Source organism: Pristis pectinata, chromosome 5 (genome assembly GCF_009764475.1).
Source record: "Pristis pectinata isolate sPriPec2 chromosome 5, sPriPec2.1.pri, whole genome shotgun sequence".
Lineage (NCBI taxonomy): Eukaryota > Metazoa > Chordata > Chondrichthyes > Rhinopristiformes > Pristidae > Pristis > Pristis pectinata.
The window spans coordinates 46,510,407-46,532,377 of NC_067409.1; the positions used below are offsets into that span (position 1 = coordinate 46,510,407).

At 39.7% G+C, this 21,971-nt stretch overlaps 1 protein-coding gene across 1 annotated transcript in view; it reads left to right on the forward strand.

The window, feature by feature from the left end:
• Positions 1 to 21,971, forward strand: part of cntnap2a (contactin associated protein 2a) — a 1,327,865-nt gene that overhangs the window by 488,509 nt on the left and 817,385 nt on the right. The window contains 1 exon segment of the mRNA XM_052015905.1: positions 11,581 to 11,774. Within this exon segment, the coding sequence (XP_051871865.1) occupies positions 11,581 to 11,774 (194 nt within the window).

Below are 21,971 nucleotides of genomic sequence, written 5' to 3' on the forward strand. Positions count from 1 at the left end.
GAATTCTTTGAGTATAAATTATCCAGGAAGTATGATTTAGTTAAATTTTCAGAAATTTCACATGTGGTTTTAATTTCTTCTGATACCTTTAGAGAATTTGTTTGTGTACTCACACACATTTGTGCAATTTGAACATAATTATTCACTATTCTGTTTAAATCCTGTTGATGTGGTAAAATATAACCAGGAATTTATCCAAGCACATTAAACACATTTGATATTAATAAGTATGAAAGGTGAAGGGAAGTAATTATAAATTAATCTACTCTGTTGAAAGTTGTTGAGCAATGGAAGGCAGATGCTGTAACCCAGTCCGGAAGGTAGTAATAATGGAATTCAATGCAGGTCCAGTCTGCATCCTTTTGTAAGTGTCATCTTGGCTCAAATGACAGTGTTTTCAACTGCAACTCAGTAGCTTTCAGCTTCAGTGCAAACTTGAACACATGAACTCAGCTGACGTTTCAGTATAGTGCTGAATTTTCATCCTTGGTGGTGGCATAAATCTACTGATTTCAGATCATTCACCTGTTATGTGCACTGACTTGACTGGAAAAGAACATTGAGTAGGTTTTATGATGGATACTTGATAAGCTACTGGCTATTAAAAGGTCCTTGCAGAAGTTAACAATTCTGCTTGATGGTTTTTGACATATGGATTAAATCAGGGCCTTTTCAGTTAACCAAAAAAATCTCATGCCACTATAGGGAGAAACAAGTCAGAATATCTTGTTGTCATGAGAGAACAAATATCCTCTTTCCTCCAAAGAAAGATTATCTAGTCATTCACACATGTTTTTAATATTCTGTAATCATTTTCTGTGCAATCTTCAAAGGAAAAGTTCTTCCATTTAACATAGTGTAAATTACTTATAAGAAGAGCACTTATCGATATTCGAAATTCCTTCCCCCTTTTAGGAAATGCTTTGTGACCTTGTGTGATATAGTCTGGGCATTGTTGAGAGTATGTTTAAGTATTTCAGCCAAACCTTATTGCGGAAATGTCTGACAGGAGAGATATTGGTCTAAAATTTGGATGAAAAGAAGTGCTGTGTGGAAGTCCCAGACTGCTGCATACTGATTGCCAATGTCAAGTCCATTTTGCTTTGATACTAGACCCCTAATTGAGTCCAGCATTAAAGCACTAACCTGCAGTTTCCCAGAAGTCAGGTTAGACCCGGTGTGGGTTTAACAACTCCATTCTTTCTAATGGAAAGGATTGCCTGCCAAGGAGAGAGGTAAGTTTCAGGCAATATATTAAAACTCAGAAACTCTGCTATCCAATGATTCAGAAATCACAATGTTTCGGCATCTGGCTCAACAGGTAATGTTTGCCATGATAGCTTCCAACGTACCAAGTTCCTGTTTCCTGTGCTTCCTTTCCGTCCATTAAGGTCCCAGTTCCTGTGCTCCCTTCCACTCCTCGGGGCCGCAGTTCCTGCACTCCCTTCCAACTCGCCGGAGCCCAGAATCCCATGTTCCCTACTGAAATGTTCCCATTTGACTATTTTTAAGCAGTTTCTATTTTTTAAATTATTAATGATTTAAAAGATAACTAAATATAATATTTGCCATAGGTTTTAAATATTTACAAACATTTGTGAATGTTAGGGACATTAACAACCATTTATTGGAAATGGTGCTAGTACAGCAGTTCAATTGCCAAACAAATAATCTAGGGACCTTGACTAGCAATCCAGAAACCTGGTGGCTGTGGAATTTAAATTCACTCAATAACTTGGAACGAAAAAAACACCAACTCGTCTAAAAGATGATGACCATGAAAATTACTAGATTGTCACTTAAAAAAAACCTGTTACACTCAGATCCTTCTGCCATCTTACCCAACCTGATCCACACATGACTTCAGATCCAACCCATGCGATTGACTCTTAAATGCTCTCTGAAGTAATTCAATGGTACCATCGCTGTCATGCAGCATGCTGACTTGGAAAAAGATTGACGATCCCTCATTATCACTGGGTCTATATCCTGGAAGTCCAGCTCTGTGCGAGTACCTTGACCAGAAAGACTGCAGTGGTTCAAGAAGGTGACTCACCACCACCTGCTCATGAGCAGCTGGGGATGAATACTTACTGCTGGCCTTGACAAAGTGCTCAGATCCTGAAAATGATTTCATAAAAATGCTATATTCCAACTTTGACAGATCTGCTTTGGGATGGGATTTCACCAGTTTTCAGTACAGTTATGTTGATTTACAATCAGAATGCCTATACTTTATCAGCAAATTCAGCTTTGTCCAGATTGGCAAGGACAATTTTATTGATAAGGTTCTCACTAATTGATCCTGTTTAGGTAAGAATGAATTTAGTGGGTACTGAGTTGCTTGGAAGAAATTGCTGGCCGGTATTTTGATTCATCACCAGTCTCATTAAGAAGGGAGCAGTTGACTGATACAGCCTGGAAAACAATAGCATCATATGACATAAATGAGCTGGGAATTCTGACAATTTGACAATAAAACCTGCTTAACCTCATTCTCACCAATCTACCTGTCACATATCCACCTGTCTGTAGCAGTATCGGTAGAAGTTACAACAGCAGAATCATTGTAGAGATGGTGTTGTGTCTCCATTCAGATTAAGATGTCCTCAATGTTGTGTGATTGCTACCACCATGCTAAAAAGGATAGATTCAGAAGGGAATGAAATGCCAAAGCAGGGTATCCATGAAATAATGCAGGCCAATAGCAGAATTATGTTCCACTTAAAGTTGTAAATTCCTAGCATGACAATTTCCCTATTACCATTAGCAGTAAACCAGGAAGCCAAAGTGATTCAGTGATGAAGACTTGCCAGGAGCAGTACCAAGCAGATCAAAAAATGTGGTGCCAATATAATGCAAGCTAAATAGTTTCAGCGCAGACATTGTGGTTGAAGGCCCTGTTCCTGTGCTGTACTGTTTTACGTAGTACAGGCAGTGATCACATAACAATGAACCTGATTAAAGGTAAGCAGATGCGCCAGATCTATGTAAACCAGTGGAGATAGCCTCAAGATCATCCTCATCCTAAAAGAGGACAGAGTCTAGAACCAGATTGCAAGCTGTCTTCAACTAGAAGTGCTGAATGGATGATTCATTTCTGTCTTGCCTTAAGGCAGTATCCATGACAAAAAAACATTCTTAATATGTGATATTAAGAAATGGCCAAGTACACTGGAGATAAACAAGACAATGAGATAGTATAGCATCTCAATTGTAGACATTTTCTCTCTTGTTTCTTCAAAAGCCTGTGCCCTTAGAACAAGTTCTCTTAGTAAAGCCATATACTGGCACCTACACAGTGCAGTAAAAAGTCAGTGAAGGATAAATGCAATCGAGTTGACTGTTGTCCCATCAGTCCCCTCTCAATCATCGGCAAAATAATAGAAAATGTAATCTATCTTGCTCTCAAGCAGCATTAATTCACCAATAACTAGCTCAGCAATGCTCAGTTTGGCTTTCAGGAGGAATATTACACCCTTGATCCAAGCATGTGCAATTTTGTGAAACTTCAGAGATTTACCAATAATGCTTTTCTTCTCATCACGACAGAATTTGAGGCATTAAGGAATCCAAGCAAAAGTGAAATCCATGGGAATTAGGGAGAAAAACTGTTCCCTTGCTGGAGTCACAATTGACATCAAACTTTAGGATTAGAATAACTTCTCTCCCATTCTCCAGCTTTGCTATATATTTTTCTTAGAGTGTATTTATCATAATAATGATTATTCGATATATTTAGCAATAATGGGCCTGATCTTTATTGAAAAATAATGAAAGACTAATGATGCATGCTGTCATTAAAGCACAGGTTGGCTAGCAAAAAGATGCACTGAGTTGAGAATTTCCAGCGTTTTCAGATCGATTTACTTTTTCATTTGCTTAGTATAAATCTCATTTTTCCCTCAGCCTTTTGATTATTTTTAAGAACTTGGTGGACTTCCATATTAGCTACCACATTAGCCAACTAAACCCCTCCACATGAAGATCATGTAACTAAAGTTTACCTCTTGTTTTACTTATAAGACCCAGAATAGAACTTTTAAAATATTCTCATTTACTTCTACTTGGAATCAACTGCAAAATGTTTTTAAAAAGTCAGATTTATTCTTTTTATGTTAATTGTTCACATATTTCTTTTTCTTAATCCAATCCTCCTTCCCGCCTAGTTTCTAATTTTACTCCAATTCACCACTCTTCTCTATCATTCCTCTCTTTCTCAATCCTCAAATCTCAATGGTTACAGAGACAGACTCTTTGACTTGCCACATAATATAAGCCCTAGATATTGCAATTAGCAGCATCAAACATCTTTGAGACGGTTGCTGAGAAATGTTGCAGTCCACCAATATCTAGCATGTTGTAAGATGAAATGATAATATTTACAACCTCAAAAGAATTTACAAGGAGTTACATAGAATTTGAGCAGGAAACATGCAATAGAATTTGAACAGGCCGTTGATCACAACTGGCCATTAAAGATTACTAAAGAAGGTAAAAATAAAGTATGAGACAAAGTTAGCTAGAAATGTGAAAAACAATAGTAGGGGGTTTGATAAACATTTTAAAAATAGTGAACTAAATGGGCACTAGCCCCATAGAAAGTGAGTCAGGGGAATTAATATTGGAATATAAAGAGATGGCAGGTTAATTCAACAGATATTATGCATCGGTCTTCAGTATAGAGGATACAAGTAACATCTAGAAATGGCTATATTTTGGGAATTGAAAGGAAGGGAGGAACTCAGGAAAATAACAAACACAAGTGGTACTGAACAAATTATTGGAGTTGAGAGCTGTTAGGTCCCTGGGTTCTCATGCACTTCATCACAGGATCTTAAAAGAAGTGGCTGGAGAGGTGGTTGGTTTTAGTTTCCAAAAACTCCCTGGATTAGAGGATGGGTTCATTAGATTGGAAAGTAGGGTATGTAATTCCTTTATTCCAAAAGGAAGGGAGATAGCAAGCAGGAGACTACAGGCCAGTTAGCTTAATATCTGCATTGGAGAAAATGTTAAAACACATTATTAAATACTTTATAGCTGGCCATTGAGATAACTTTAAGGAATCAGTCAAAAACAATGTGGTTTGGTGAAAGGGAAATTTTGTTTGACCAATTTATTGGAGTTCTTTGAAGAAGTAACATGTTATGGATAGAGGGGAACTGGTTTAGTTCCGTGCTTAGATTTCCCAAAGCATCATTATTTGAGAAGGGAATTGAATACAAAAGTAGGGAGGTTAACACTTCAGTTGTATTGTGTATTGTGATACTACATCGGGAGTGTTGTGCATAATGTTAGTCTCCTTATTTGAAAGGAGATGATCTTCCATCAGAAACTCCTGAAAATGTTTACTTGACTGACACCAGGAATAGGCATGGTTTCAAATGAGGAAGATTTGGACAGGCTAAATTAATATCTGCTGGAGTTTAGAGGAGTGAGAGGGGACTTGATTGAAACATAAAATCCTGAGGGATCTTGTCAGGATGGATGTGGAGAATGTGTTTCCTCTTGTGGGAGAATCTGGAACTGCAGTTCATTGTTCAGGCACAAAAAATTCTCAGAGGATGGTGAGTCTTTGAAACTTTCTTCTTAAAGAGCGATGACAGCAGAGTCTATAACATTTTTAAGGCAGAGATAGATAGTTTAACGTTTCTTTGGCTGCTGTTATTCTGGCCATTTTGTTGTGGATTTGGAGTATATCAATCTCCTACTGCCCACTTCACAAAATAATTTACCTGTTTGGACATCATCTTTTTTTTCTTTTTCAAACTTTTTATTAACTTTCAAATGAATACAGATTAATACATATAACATCGGTAATTATGCACATAATACAAAGAGATCGGGAGGACAATCATGACATATATGGTCATAAAGAATAAAAAATATATTCTAGGCCCCACGGTTTCTTGGTAAATGAATATATTACAAAAAAAATCAAAAGGAGAAAGAAAAAGATTTATTATATAAAAAAAACCCAAATCAAAAAAAAATTGAAAGTAATAAAACAAAACAAACCAAAAAAAATTTCAAAAGAGAAAAAACTGGACTGATATTTCTCGATGAACAAAGAGCATTATTATGTCGTCAACTCCGCTCCTCTAAATTCAAAGATTATTGAAAAGGGATCTATGTCATATGAAAATATTGAATAAATGGACTCCAAACTTCCTCAAATTTAAGCGAAGAATCAACAGTGCCACTCCTAATTTTTTCTAAGTTTAAACATGATATAGTTTGAGATAACCATTGAAAACTGGTGGGAGGTATTGGATCCTTCCATTTAAACAAAATGGATCGCTTGGCCATTAATGTAACAAAGGCGATCATACGACAAGCAGCAGCAGATAGGTGGCCAGATTCCATCATTGGTAACCCAAAAATTGCGGTGATTGGGTGAGGTTGTAAATCAATATTCAATACTGTTGAAATAATATTAAAAATGTCCTTCCGCTATTTTTCCAAAAGAGGACAGAACCAAAACGTGTCAGGGAAGCCACCTCCGAGTTACATCTATCACATATAGGATTTATATGGTGATAAAAACAGGCTAACTGGTCCTTCGACATATGGGTCCTGTGAACCACCTTTATTGTATCAAAGAGTGGCTGGCACACATTGAAAATGTATTAACTAACTGAAGAATTTTCTTCCATGTCTCTGTGGGTAAAAGTATCTGGAGTTCTCTTTCCCATTCATTCTTAATTTTATCAAGTCTCTCTGGATGTATTTTCATAATTAGATGATAAATTATTGCTATCAAGCCCTTCTGATAGGGATTAAAGCCTAAATTTTTTTCCATAATTTCAATTCTATATGGCGTCGGAAAAAAAGGCATAATAACTTTAAAAAAATTTCTAATCTGTAAGTATCAAAAAAAGTGTGATTTAGGCAAATTGTATTTATTAGACAACTGTTCAAAAGATAAAAAACAGTTATCAATGAATAGATCACAAAAACATGTTATTCCCTTCATTTTCCATAAAGAAGAAGCTAAGTAAATTCTGGATGGTTGAAAGAAAAAATTAGATTGAATGGAGCTTGATAAGTTAAATTTATTCAATCCAAAGAATTCAATTCCAAAGAAATTGAAACCATATTCATATTGTATGTTTAACTATTGGGTTAGTCATATGTTTACTCAATTGAGTAAGTGCAAAAGGGAGTGAGGCTCCTAAGATAGAAACTAATGAAAATCCTTGCACTGATTCATACTCAAGGTATACCCATTTGGGACATTGAACTACATCTAAATCTTCTGCCCAAAAAATTAAATATCGGCTATTAATCCCCCAGTAATATAATCTAAGGTTAGGCAAAGCCATGCCACCATCCTTTTTTAATTTTTGTAAATATTTCTTACTTAACCTTGGGTTTTTATTCTGCCATATATATGAAAGAATTTTAGAATCAATAGTGTCAAAAGAAGATTTCGGGATGAAAGTTGGAATCGCCTGAAATAGATATAGAAACTTTGATAAAATATTCATCTTAACCGCATTAATTCGGCTTATCAATGATAGCGATAATGGGGACCATTTCGTAAATAATTGTTTAACGTGATCAGTTAAAGGTAACAAGTTAACTTTAAACAGGTCCTTATGCTTCTTGGTAATTTTAACACCCAAATACGTAAATGATCTGTACTAATCTAAATGGTAATTGCCTATAAATTGGGGTTTGCATATTTATTTGAAAGAGTTCACTCTTATTAAGATATAATCTATAACCAGAAAAAACACTAAACTGAGCAAGCAGTAATAATACTGCAGGGATGGATTCCTCCGGGTTAGAAATATAAAGTAACAAGTCATCTGCATATAGAGATACCTTATGAATCCCCTGTCCACGAGTGATACCAAATATATTAAAAGAATCCGAAGGGCAATTGCCAAGGGTTCCAAAGCAATATCAAGTAATAAAGGACTTAGAGGGCAACCCTGTCTAGTACCTAGAAAAAGCCTGACCAGAGGGGATCTCTGATTATTAGTAAGTATTGAGGCTTCAGGTGTATGATAAATCAATTTGATTACAGATATAAAATTGGGACTAAAATTAAATTTCTCAAGTGTATTAAATAAATATTCCCATTCGACTATCAAATGCCTTTTCAGCATCTAATGAAATAACACATTCTGGAAATTTAGATGAGGGGGTATATATAATATTCATTAAGCTCCTAATGTTAAAATGCAAATAACGATTCTGGATAAATCCTGTCTGGTCATCAGAGATAATTTGTGGAAGAACCTTTTCCAATCTAGAAGCCAATATTTTGGAAAATATTTTGGAATCCACATTTAATAAAGAAATAGGTCTATAAGATGCACATTCAGTGGGATCTTTATCATTTTTAAGAATTAAAGAGATAGTAGCTTCATAAAGGATTGTGGTAGTTTACCCACTGATTAGGGCATCTTTAAAAATTTTTTCTAACCAGGGAGAAAGAACATCAGAAAAGATTTTAAGAATTCAATTGTATACCCATCAGGACTGGGTGTTTTACCCGAATTCATTGAAAAATTGCCTTCTTTATCTCTTCCTCCGAAATGGGTGCATCTAATATTGAAAATTCATTACATGATATTTTGGAGTCTTCAGGTCCCTTAAAATTCATGCATTAATGTAAAATCCTCAGGGAATTCTGATTGGTATAAAGAAGTATAAAATTTTTGAAAAGATTTATTAATTTGTTCATGGGTCCACCGTATAGTTATCATCTGGTTTACGAATTCTAATAATCTGACATTTAGTTGAAGCAGCTTTTAATTGATTGGCAAGCAATCTACCAGATTTGTCACCAGGTATATAAAACTGACTTCTGGTTTTAAGTAATTGATTTTCGATTGGAGATGTTAATAGTAAACTATGTTGTAATTGAAGTTCTGTTCTCTTTTTATAGAGCTCCAAATTAGGAGCATCAGAATATTTTTTATCAATTTCTTTAATCTTATCAGCCAATATACGTATTTCATTATTAGTTCGTTTTTTCAATCCAGCAGAATATGAAATACTTTGACCGCGGATATATGCTTTAAAAGTATCCCATATAATCCCACTGGATATTTCTTCAGTAAAATTAGTTAAAAAGAAAACTGAAATCTGTTCTTTAATAAATTGAACAAAGTCTAAATCTTGCAATAGAGAAGGATTGAATCACCATTACCTGACACCAGAGGGTACATCTGCTAATTTAATTGATAATTTCAACGGTGCATGATCAGAAATGGCAATTGCATCGTATTTGCATCGTATTTAATGGCAATTGCATCGTATTTATAAATGGAGCTAATCTAGCATCGGTAAAAAATAATCAATCCTTGAGTAATTATGATAAACATGAGAAAAAATGAAAATTCTTTATCATATGGGTGTAGAAATCTCCAAACATCTAAATTTCCGGAATTGACTAAAAAGGAATTAATAAAGACAGCAGATTTGTTTGGAAGTGCAGGATTCGACACAGATCTATCCATCGGAGGATTTAAACAACAGTTGAAATCTCCACCCATAATCAAAGTATATTCGTTTAAATTAGGAAAAGATGCAAATAAATATTTAAAAAATTCAGGATGATCAACATCAGGTGCATAGACATTAACCATAGCAACTTTTTTATTATGAAGTAAGCCAGTAATTAACAAAAATCTACCATTCGGGTCTGAAATTATCTCATGATGAACAAATGAAACTGAGGAGTCTATAAAAATAGAGACTCCTTTCACCTTTGCTTGTGAATTAGAATGGAACTGTTGACCCCTACAAAATCTAAAAAAGTGTTGATGATCCTCTCTTCTCATATGAGTCTCCTGGACAAAAATAATCTGAGCATTCAGTCTATGAAAAACTTTAAATACCTTATTGCGCTTAATTGGATTATTTAAACCGTTCATATTCCAGGAAACAAAATTAATCATCTTATCCATTTTAATAGACTAAAAACATATGGTATGTAAAGGGTTAATGTTACTGTACAGGAGGCTCATTAACAGGAAGAGGAAAAGAGTTCAAAGAGAAGCCGAATATGACGAGAATTCAGACATATTTGTAGTTCATCAGTCCAGAGGAAAAAAACTAACCTAAAAACATCCCCACCCTCCACCAACAAAAGCCCGAAAACTGGCCAATAGGCAGCCAGAAAGCTATCTACTAATTTGAATACGCCCAACTCCATTGGTGGCAAATCTCCAAAACTGAAAAGAATGTAAACCACCTTTGTAGTCAAAACAAAGTATCGGAAAAACCAAAACAAATTTACAAAACTGTAAGCAAACTTGTTAGAGAATTTAAACAAAAGCAAAGGATATTAACAGGCAACACTTAAAAAATACAGTTTTATAATTATTTCAAAGAAAAAAAACGATCAATCACTTTGTCTTGATTATTATTAAAACAGAGCATTGAAAAAAATTATTGAACTAAAAGAGAGAATAGAAAAAGGAAAAGAAGAATCATTAAGTATGATAGGTGTCCATGTTCCAGAACCAAGCAGGAGAACGTTAACAAAAGAGAGAAAAATATCTCCAAAATTAGGAAGAGTCAAATCTGGAAGTTAATTATTACTTAATAGATCAAATAAGTATTAAGTCAAGGAAAAACGCATTTCTTAACCCTCTAAAATTGAAGGCTAGTCCATGGGAAAATCTTTGGCATCCTTGACGGAGTTAAACCATTTACGTGATTTATCGGGTAATGTAATTCTCAGCCGTGCTGGAAATAATAATGCTGGATGATAATTGCTTTGATAGAGACGCGACATAACTGGTTTGTAACTCAGTCTCTCTTTCGTAACTTCTCGGGTATAATCTTCAACCAAACGAAACTTCCTCTGTTTGTATTGAATCATTTCATGATGACGAGCAATTCGTATCAAATGTTCTTTTGTACTTACGTAGTGAAATCTCAATATCACTGGCCGTGGTTTTTGCTCTGGCGAAGGCTTTTGTCTTATTGCTCGATGAGCATGATTCAGAATAGGCTGAGCAGAAAACACTTCAGAGCCAAACACATTGACCAGAAGTTTATAAAAGAATTCAATGGGGTTGCCAGATTCAGAATTTTCAGGAAATCTGACGATTCTTACATTCCATCTCCGACTGCAACTCTCTAAATCAATAATCCTCTGTTTTTGCTGTTCCAGTTTTTGTTTGGTCGTAATCAAATCTTTTTCAAGTGAGTTCAGTCTGGAATCTCTCTTTTTACCAGCTTGATCCAGCTCATCAATTAATTGCTTCTGTTTAGCGTTTTCCTGAATGAGTGTATTTTGTCTATCTTCCATATCCTTTAAAAGTGTTTCCAAATCGGCAAATCTTCGATCAAGCTTTTTATCCAGTTTAGAAATAGCTTCCAAAGTAGGTTGAGGGTCTCCATTATTCTTGCCATTAGCTCCAGCTTTAGATCTGGTATTCATTTCGACAGTTAAAAATCAAAATTAATCTTGTAACAGTATTATAAAAGGCTTACTAAAGGGTGTTACATGAAAGTTAGGTAGAGCAGAGCCAATATATGTCTCACTACATGCAGCGCCACCAATAGACTCCCACATCATTTTTTAACAATGGTATTTCTTCCTGTTTATAGGTGCTGGTGGTTGGTCACCTCTGGATTCTGACCATTACCAATGGTTGCAGCTGGACTTTGGGAACAGGAAACAAGTCACTGCCATAGCAACCCAAGGCAGATACAGCAGTTCGGACTGGGTGACACAGTACAGGTTACTTTACAGTGATAAAGGACGGAACTGGAAACCATACCACCAGGATGGCAACATCTGGGTAGGTGTTTACTGCGGCTAATGCTTTAATTTACAGGCAATATAATGGTAATAGGAGATGCCCACTGTTCAGAACATAATTTTACCAGCTGTTTTCCTAAGTGTAATAATTTTACCAAACTTTGACAGGAGTTTACAAGCAATCCCTTTACACACTAATTCATGTCATAGAATTGTACAGCACAGAAACGGGCTGTGCACCCGTGCCAACCTTTTTGCCCATCCACACAATCCCATTTGCTTGCATTAAATCAGTGTCCTTCTACACCTTGTCGATTTAAGTGCCTGTCTAAGTGTCACTTAAACATAATGATCGGATCCAACTCCACCACCTCCTCTAGCAGTGAGTTCCAGATATCAACTGCTCTCCATGTATAAAACTTTCCTCTCAGATCCTCTTCAAGCCGATGTCCTTTTGTTTTTGACATTGGGAAAGTCCTGCGCAGCGCTGTGGTAAATATTAAAATCTGTGATTTTAATGTTGAATCTTTTTGAAGCAATCTACTGTAGCATCTAGAGGAACTTCTTGTAATTGAAAATCAAAAGAAAACTGCAGATGTGGGATATCTGAAATAATAACAGGAAAGTATGGAAACATTCAGTTGGTCAGGCAGCATCCGTGGAAAGAGAAACAAGAGTTAATATTTCCGGTCAAAAACCCATCACTTGAACTGAAAAAGTAAGGAAACAATACAGTCTTAAATTGCAGAGTTTGTTGGGAAGGGACAGATAGGACAAAGGGAATATCTCTGATAAGGTAGGGCAAGGGTTTTACCATGGTGATATGATGTTTACAAAGCCATTTGTTGGTCAAATAATGAGAGCAGTTAGAAAACAAAGTTACAACAGAACATATAAAAGCTGTGAAATGCAGGGCAGAACTATTGCAGGGAAATTAAACCAAAAAGAGAATGTTGGAAATGCTCATCAAATCTGTAGGGAGAGAAAAACTGAGTTAACATTATAGATGGCTCACCTTACAGCAGAACTGCCCAATGTAAGCTTGAGGAACAGCACCTCATCTTTCATCTGGGCATAATGGGGCCCTCTGGATTTCATCAAGTCACTCACTTTGTTTTTCTCAGAAGTGGCCTTTGTCCTATCCCTCCCACCATCCCCTCTCTGCAACTTAAAGATAACTTGTACTTTCACTTTTCCTATGACCTTTGCATTTAAGGTTTCTCTTTCCGCAGATGCTGCCTGACTTGCTGAGTGTTTCCAGCATTTTCTGTTTTTATTTTGGATGTTTTGTATGCATTGTTCATGTATGTTGATCGTATTTTGCTGGCACATAATGCAGGTTTAGTTTTTTGGTCAACAAGTAAGCGAACCAAAAGTTCACTTCATCTGTAACCTGGAGCTGCATCTCCCCGTTGCCAGTCACTTCAACTCCCCCTCCCACTCCATCACAGATACGTCAGTCCTCGGCCTCCTCCATTGCCAGGAGAATTCCAAGTGCAAACTGGAGGAACAGCACCTCATTTTCCATCTTGGAACCTTGCAGCCTAACAGCATGAACATTGAGTTCTCCCACTTTAAGTAACCCCCACCCCCTCCACACCCACCATGCCTCTTTTGCCTCATTCTGACTAATAAAAATGTTAAAGAACAAATATAATAAACATATGTGAGAAACAGAGTTAAGGTGGGATAAACTGGCTCAAAGGACCATGAGTGTTTGCTCACAAGGTGATATACCACAGAAATACCAGAGAAACAAAGTACTGCAGATGCTGGAATCCAGATGAAAAACACAATGATGCTGGAGGAACTCAGCAGGCCAGGCAGCATCCGTGGAGAAAAGCAGGTGGTCAACGTTTCAGGTCAGGACCCTTCTTCATGACTAAAGATAGGAAAAGGGGAAGCCCAATATATAGAAGGGAAAAGCAGAGCGGTGATAGGTGGGCAAAAGAGGCGAGGCTGGGTGGGCACAAGGTGGTGATAGGTTGATGCAGGTAAGAGATAGCGATAGGCAGATGCGGGGAAGGAGGGGAGAGCAGATCCACTGGGGGATGGGTCAAAGGTAAGGAGGAAAAAAGGGGGGGGGGAGTAGAAAAAAAAGAGAGAGGCTAGGAAAAGGAGGAAAAGAAGAGGCATGGGTGGGGGGGGGGTGTGGGGATTACTTAAAACGGGAGAATTCAATGTTCATTCCATTAGGCTGCAAGATTCCCCAAAATCCACAAGAAGGACTGTCCTGGCAGACCTATTGTCTCCGCATGCTCTTGCCCCACAGAGCTCGTATCCTCATGCCTGTACACTATCCTGTTTGCCCTGGTCCAATCCCTTCCCACCTACATCTGTGACACATCACACGCTCTCCAACTCTTCCATAGCTTTAAGTTCTCTGGCATGCACAACCTCATCTTCACCATGGATGTCCAGTCCCCATGTACCTCCATTCCCCATCATGATGGCTTCACTGCCCTCTGCTTCTTCCTTTATCAGAGACAGAACCAGTCGCCTTCCTACTAACACTCTCCTCTGCATAGCTGAACTTGTCCTCACCCAAAATAACTTCACTTTTGATTCCTCTCACTTTCTACAGACCAAGGACAGAGCCATGGGCACTCGCATGGGCCCCAGCTATGCCTGCCTTTCGTTGGCTACATTCAACAGTCCCTGTTCCAAGCCTATTCCGGCCCCATTCCTCAACTCTTTCTCCGCTATATCGATGACCGCATTGGTGCCACCTCTTGTACCCATACAGTTTCATAAATTTTGCCACAAATTTTCACCCTGCTCTCCAATTCACTTGGACTATCTCCGGCACCTCTCTCTCCTTCCTCAATCTTTGCATCTCCATCTCAGGAGGTTCCTTATCTACCAACATCTTCTACAAACCCACTGATACCCACAGCTACCTCGATTACATCTCCTCCCACCCTATCTCTTGCAAGGATGTTATCCCTTTTTCTCAATTTCTCCACCTCCACCTCATCTGCTCCCAGGTTTCCACTCCAGGACATCCGAGATGTCCAAGTTCTTTACTAACTGTGGCTTCCCCAAACTGAGGTTGAGAGAGCTCGCACCCGCATCTCTGCCATTTCCCGCACCTCTGCTCTCACTCCCACCCCTCCCAGACCCAACAGGGATAGGGTCCCCCTTGTCCTCACATTTCATCCTACAAGCCTACGAATCCAACACATCATTCTCTGCACTTCCACCATCTCCAACGGGACCCCGCCACACAGTGGCAGTTCTCTCCACGACTCCCTAGTTCACTCCTCCCCATCCCGCTCCCACCCCTGGGAACTTTCCACTGCCCCCGCCATAGGTGCAACACCTGCTTCTACACCACCTCCATCACCTCAATCCAGGGACCCAAACAGTTCTTGCAGATGAGCCAGAGATTTACCTGCACCTCCCTTAATATCATCTACTGCATTCAGTGTTCCAAGTGTGGTCTCCTCTACACTGGTGAGACCAAATGCAGACTAGGTAGCCGTTTCACAGAACACCTGCGCTCTGTCTGTAACTGCGGTCTGCATCTCCCCGTTGCCAGTCACTTCAGCTCCCCCTCCCACTCCATCACAGATACGTCAGTCCTCGACCTCCACTGCCAGGAGAATTCCAAGTGCAAACTGGGGGAGCAGCACCTCATTTCCTATCTTGGAACCTTGCAGCCTAACAGCATTAACATTAAATTCTCCCACTTTAAGTAAATCCTACCCCCTCCAAACCCATGTGCTTCTTCTTTTCTTCCCTTTACTAGCCTATCTCTCTTTTTTCTACACCATCTTTTTTTTCCTCCTGACCTTTTACCTATCCCCTGGTGGATCTGCTCTCCTCTCCTCCCCTGCACCTGCCTATCACTATCTCTTACCTGCATCTACCTATCACTACCTTGTGCCCACCCTGCCTCCCCTCTTTTGCCCACCTATCACTGCTCTGCTTTTCCCTCTTATATATTTGGCTTCCCCTTTTCCTGTCTTCAGTCCTGAAGAAGGGTCCTGACCTGAAAGGTTGACCGCCTGCTTTTCTCCACGGATGCTGCCTGGCCTGCTGAGTTCCTCCAGCACCATTGTGTTTTGCATCATTGTATTTTTTTATCATAGTGATATACCACGATAGGCTGGTAGCTGGGTGACTGTCAGGAGAAGGAAAGAGAACAGGCAGATAGTGCAGAGTATCCCTGTGGCCATTCCGCCATTCCCCTCAATAACAGGTAGACCACTTTGGACACTGTTGGTTGGGGATGACCTACCAGGGGAAAGCCACAGTGACCAGGTCTCTAGCACTGAACCTGGTTGTGTGGCGCAGGAGGGAAGGGGGGAGAAGAGGAGAGCGGTAGTGATTGGGGAATCAATAGTAAGGGAGGCAAACAAGAGATTCTCTGGGCATGAAAGAGACTCCTGGATGGTATGTTGCCTCCCGGGTGCCAGGGTTTGGGACTACTTGGATTGGGTCCACAGCAGGGCCAACAACCAGAGGTCGTGGTACATATTGGTACCAATGACATAGGCAGAGAAAGAGATGAGGTCCTGAAGGGGGAATTTTGGGAGCTAGGTAGGAAGCTGAAAAGCAGGACCTCAAGGGTAGTAATCTCTGGATTGCTGCCTATGCCACACGCCGGTGAGGATAAGAATAGGATAATTTGGCAGATGAATGCGTGGCTGAGGAGTTGGTGCAGGGGGCAGGGTTTCATATTTGTGGATCATTGGGATCTCTTCTGGGGAAGGTATGGCCTGTACAAAAGGGACGGGTTACACCTGAACTGGAGGGGGACCAATATTCTTGCAGGCAGGTTTGCTAGAGCTGTTGGGGAGGGTTTAAACTGGTTTGGCTGGGGATGGGAACCTGAGTGATAGGTCAGAGGTTGGTGCATTTAGTGTACAAGTAGATGCAACGTGTAGAAAGACTGTGAGGAAGGATAGGCAGTTGAAAGGGCAAAGTTGGATGGGCTGAAGTGTGTTTACTTTAATGTGAGAAATATCAGGAACAAGGGTGATGAACTCAGAGCATGGGTAAGTATTGGAACTATGACGTGGTGGCCATTACACACACATGGCTGTCACAAGAGTAGGAATGGCTGCTGGATATTCCGGGGTTTAGATGTTTCAAAAGGGACAGGGACGGAGGTAAAAGAGGTGGAGGAGTGGCTTTGCTGATCAGGGACAGTGTCACAGCTGTAGAAAGGGAGGACGTCCTGGAGGGATTGTCCACTGGGTCAGTATGGGTGGAAATCAGAAACAGGAAGGGAGCAATCACTCTATTCTACAGACCCCCCAGTAGCAGCAGAGATGCTGAGGAGCAGATCGGGAGGCAGATTTTGGAAAGGTGCAAAAATAACAGGGTTGTTTTCATGGCTGATTTCAACTTCCCTAATATTGATTGGCACCTCCTTAGTGCAAAGGTGATAGATGGGGCAGAGTTTGTTATGAGTGTCCAGGAAGGATTCCTGACACAGTATGTGGACAGGCTGACTAGAGGAGTGGCCATACTGGACCTGGTACTAAGCAATGAGCCTGATCAGGTTTCAGATCTCTTGGTGGGAAAGCATTTTGGAGACAGTGACCATAACTCGTTGACCTTTACCACAGCCTTGGAGAGGGATAAGAGCAGGCGATATGGGAAAGTATGTAATTGGGGGAGGGGGAATTATGATGCTATTAGGCAGGAACTTGAGAGTGTAAGTTGGGAACGGATGTTCTTGGGAAAGTGCACAGCGGAAGTGTGGAGGTTGTTTTGGGAGTACTTGTAGGGGCTTCTGGATAAGTTTGTCCCATTGAGGAAGGATAAGGATGGTAGAGTGAAGGAACCATGGTTGACACGAGACATAGAATATCTTGTCAAGACGAAGAAAGAAACTTACCTAAGGTTTAGAAAGCCTGGATCAGACAGGTCTCTGGAGAGTTACAAGGTAGCCAGGATGGAGCTTAAGAATGGACTTAGGAGAGCTAAAAGAGGGTTTGAGAAGGTCTTGGCGAATAGGATTAAGGAAAACCCCAAGGTGTTCTATGTATATGTGAAGAATAGGAGGAAGGCTAAGAGTGAGGGTAGGACCGATCAGGGGTAAAAGAGGAAACGTGCCTGGAGTTGGAAGAGGTAGGGGAGGTCCTTTATGAATACTTTGCTTCAGTATTCACCAGTGAGAGAGACCTTGACGTTTGTGACGATGGCGTACAACAGGCCAGAGCATGTCGATGTGAACAAAGAGGATGTGCTGGAACTTTTGAAAAACATTAGGATAGATTAGTCACCGGGGCCAGATGGGATATATCCAAGGTTATTACGGGAAGTAAGGGAAGAGATCGCTACGCCTTTGGTGATGATCTTTGCATCCTCACTGGCCACAGGAATAGTGCCATCTGATTGGAGAGTGGCTTATGTTGTTCCTTTGTTCAAGGAAGGGAGTAGGGATAACTCTGGGAATTACAGGCCAGTGAGTCTTATTTCAGTGGTGGGCAATTTACTGGAGAAGATTCTTCAAGACAGGATTTACGAGCATTTGGAGAAGCATAGGCTGATTAGGGACAGTCAGCATGGCTTTGTGAGGAACAGGTCATGCCTCAAGAGCCTGAATGAATTCTTTGAGGATGTGACAAAGGACATTGATGAAGGTAGAGCAGTGGATATGGTGTACATGGATTTTAGTAAGGTGTTTGATAAGGTTCCTCATGGAAGGCTCATTCAGAAGGTCAGGAGGCATGGGATCCAGGGAAACCAGGCTGTGTGGATTCAGAATTGGCTCACCCATAGAAGACAGAGGGTGATGGTAGATGGAGTGTATTCTGCCTGTACGTCGGTCACCAGTGGTGTTCCGCAGGGATCAGTTCTGGGACCCCTGCTCTTTGTGATTTTTATAAATAACAGGGATGAGGATGTGGAAGGGTGGGTTAGTAAATTTGCTGATGACACGAAGGTTGGTGGTGTTGTGGATAGTGTGGAAGGTTGCTGTAGATTACAATAGGTCATTGATAAGGTGCAGAGCTGGGCTGAGAAGTGGCAGATGGAGTTCAACATGGAAAAGTGTGAAGTGATACACTTTGGAAGATCAAATTTGAAGGCAGAATACAAGGTTAATGGTAGGACTCATAGCAATGTGGAGGAACAGAAGGATCTTGGGGTCCACGTCCATAGATCCCTCAAGGTTGCCGTGCAGGTTGATTGGGTTTTTAAGAAGGCGTATGGAGTGTTGGCCTTCATTAGTCGGGTATTGAGTTCAAGAGCCACGAGGTAATGCTGCAGCTCTATAAATCTCTAGCTAGACCACACTTGGAGTATTGTGTTCAGTTCTGGTCACCTCATTATAGGAAGGATGTGGAGGCTTTAGAGAGGGTGCAGAGGAGATTTACCAGGATGCTGCCTGGATTGGAGAGCATGTCTTATGAGGATAGGTTGAGCAAGTTGGAGCTTTCCTCTTTGGAGAGAAGGAGGATGAGAGGTGACTTAATAGAGGTGTACAAAATGATAAGAGGCATAGATCGAATGGACAGTCAGCGACTTTTTCCCAGGGTGAAAATGGCTAACATGAGGGCGCATAATTTTAAGGTGATTGGAGGAAGGTATGAGGGAAAGTCAGTGTTTTTACACAGATGGTGGGTGCCTGAAATGCACTGCTGGCAGAGGTCGTGGAGGCAGATGCATTAGGGACATTTAAGAGACACTTAGATAGGCACATGAATGGTAGAAAAATGTGAAAGGGAAGGGTCAGACAGATCTTAGAGTAGGATAAAATGTCGGCACATCATTTTGGGCCGAAGGGCCTGTACTGTGCTGTTCTATATTCTGTAGTGGCAGGTACCCAAACCAACTGTTTTTACCTGGGAACGTGAAATGTGAGGTCATAATTAAATCAGGTAGAGATAACAATATAGGTACGATTAACCTAAGATGCCATTAATATTAATTGAAACAGCCAAAAAATCTAACTTCGAAGAAAGTAGTTTGAAATATTGATTCGCTGTCTAACATGCATTCCCATTCAGCTGGCCATGATTAGTGAGATATCTTTATTTCATAAGCCTCACAAGCATGATAATATAAAACTGGATCAACCATTTCTGTAAAAAAAAATTTCTTCCCTCAAACCCACTTTTGTTGTTACATAGTATCAAACTGTCAGTACACTGAAGCAAAGCAAAAATTGCCATGCTCTCTGTTCCAAACCCAGCCCTCCCTCCAGAATACATTAACGTTACAGATACTGTTAGCAATGTGGCTGTTTCCCAAAGAGAATTATATTATATGGTGATGTCGTATTTAAATCATGCTGTAAAATTTCTGATGATTTTTTTCTTCTCTGTAAGTAAAACTTACATTCCTGTTTTTTTATGTTTGCATTAAAAACGACCTGACCTTTATTGGCTCCCATTTTGGCAACACTTCAATTTTTAGATTTTCATAACAAGGCCTATAGTTTCCATTTTGCATGGGAAATCTGAATGATTTACCTGAGACATGTTAGAGTAGTAAAAGGGAGTGCAGAATTTTTAATGCAAATTCAGTCAGGCATGTCAATTTTCTGCAATTTAAGATACTTGTTTAAGAAATAGTCGGGTGAACGATGGCCCTGCTCAGAAAACTGGCTGCACCTCCATATTAAAATCTTGAAAATGGTGATGATTTGATTAGGCTATTTAAAATTAAGATTTTTTTTGGTACAATGGCGCTAATAAGCAGATTTTGAATATTCAAAAAATTTCAACGTTATAAAAATTAACAAGTGTACACCAATTAAATAGTAAATTATTCTTTTTTTCCAATAATTTTCAGTGATTTGAAACCAGATTGCCAACAGATAGGATTTGATGTATTAAAAATGCTTATCTCATATGCTAAGTCTATTCTTAATAATATAATTGTCATGTTATCACTCTTAAGTTCATCAATGTCTAATGTTTAATGGAAGGATAAAATATACTCTCTACTTTGTTACCCATTATTGCATTTTACATTTGTGATTATACAGATAAATTTGGTTGAAAGCTTGAACAATTAAACTTGATCCTCCACCATCTCTATTTAAAAGGGTCATCAGCTACCTTCAATAAAGTTGCTGCTTGGTTTCTTCAAGTTGACACTAAGATTGTGCAAACGTTTTGCATATTTTGGAGTTCTTTAAAGTAAAGTCTGTGGGGACTGGTGTGACAGGTGCTGAAAGACTTTATCCCGACATCAAGGCTCCTACATGAGCCATTTGTTCTCTGACATTATTGAAATACCATATGACTGGGATAATGAGCAGATGGCACTCAGTGAAAGGCAAACTTCTGGAAGAGGAGAAGGTGGGGAAGGGATCTCAACAGGAGATAATATCTACCCAGTGTTTGCAGGAAGCATTTCTTAGATCTGATCCTCAGGGAGGAGCAGTGTGCAAGATGTCTGTGCTTCATTAACTATGTCTTTGCTGAAGTTTTCCACCTGCTGCAGATTTGCTGGTGGCTGATAAAGTGACTCTGCCATGAACTGTCATGCATCATGCTCCTTCTAAACTAGAGCTGGAGATATTCAACAGCTCACAGTTTTCTGTCCATTATTATGCGAGGAAGGTTATTGGCAGTTTTTACTAAAGGAGAGCCGACTAAGCAGCAGCTTTGTGAGCCTTTGCAGGCTTCTCCATTATGCAGCAGCCAATGACTGTACTCACATTGTTCTTTGAGTATTCCAGTCAATCCTAAAATAAACCGCATCCAAAATGAATCTCCACAACATTGAACTGCTGTGGGACCTTAGTAAATCATGCAGATCATACAACAGGTATCTTGTCTGCAAGGACACTGGCACTGGTGGGAGGATTAATTCTGCAATTCCATGGTGGGATCAAGGTTATGCTAAAGAAGCTGACAATCGTTTTATGCTAGAAAGTATTGCAATGTGCAAAGCCCCATGCAGAGATGGCTTTGGACTACTCCATGATCCTTTTGCCAAGCCTGTTAGTGCATCAAGCATATTGATGAGCATATCTATCAGTCACCCTCTGTGTTCATTTGAGTCATCTGCAGGGACAAGCCAGGCTGGTGAGCCTTATGTCACTGGTAGGGAAATTATTGGAGAAAATTCTGAGGGACAGGATTTATGTACATTTGGAAAGGCAGGGACTGACTAGGGATAGTCAGCATGGTTTTGTGAGGGGGAGATCCTGTCTCACTAATTTGATTGAGTTTTTTGAGGAGGTAACAAAGAAAGTTGATGAAGGCAGGGTGGTGATGTTGTCTATCCGAACTTCAGTGAGGCATTTGACAAGGTCCAGCATGGT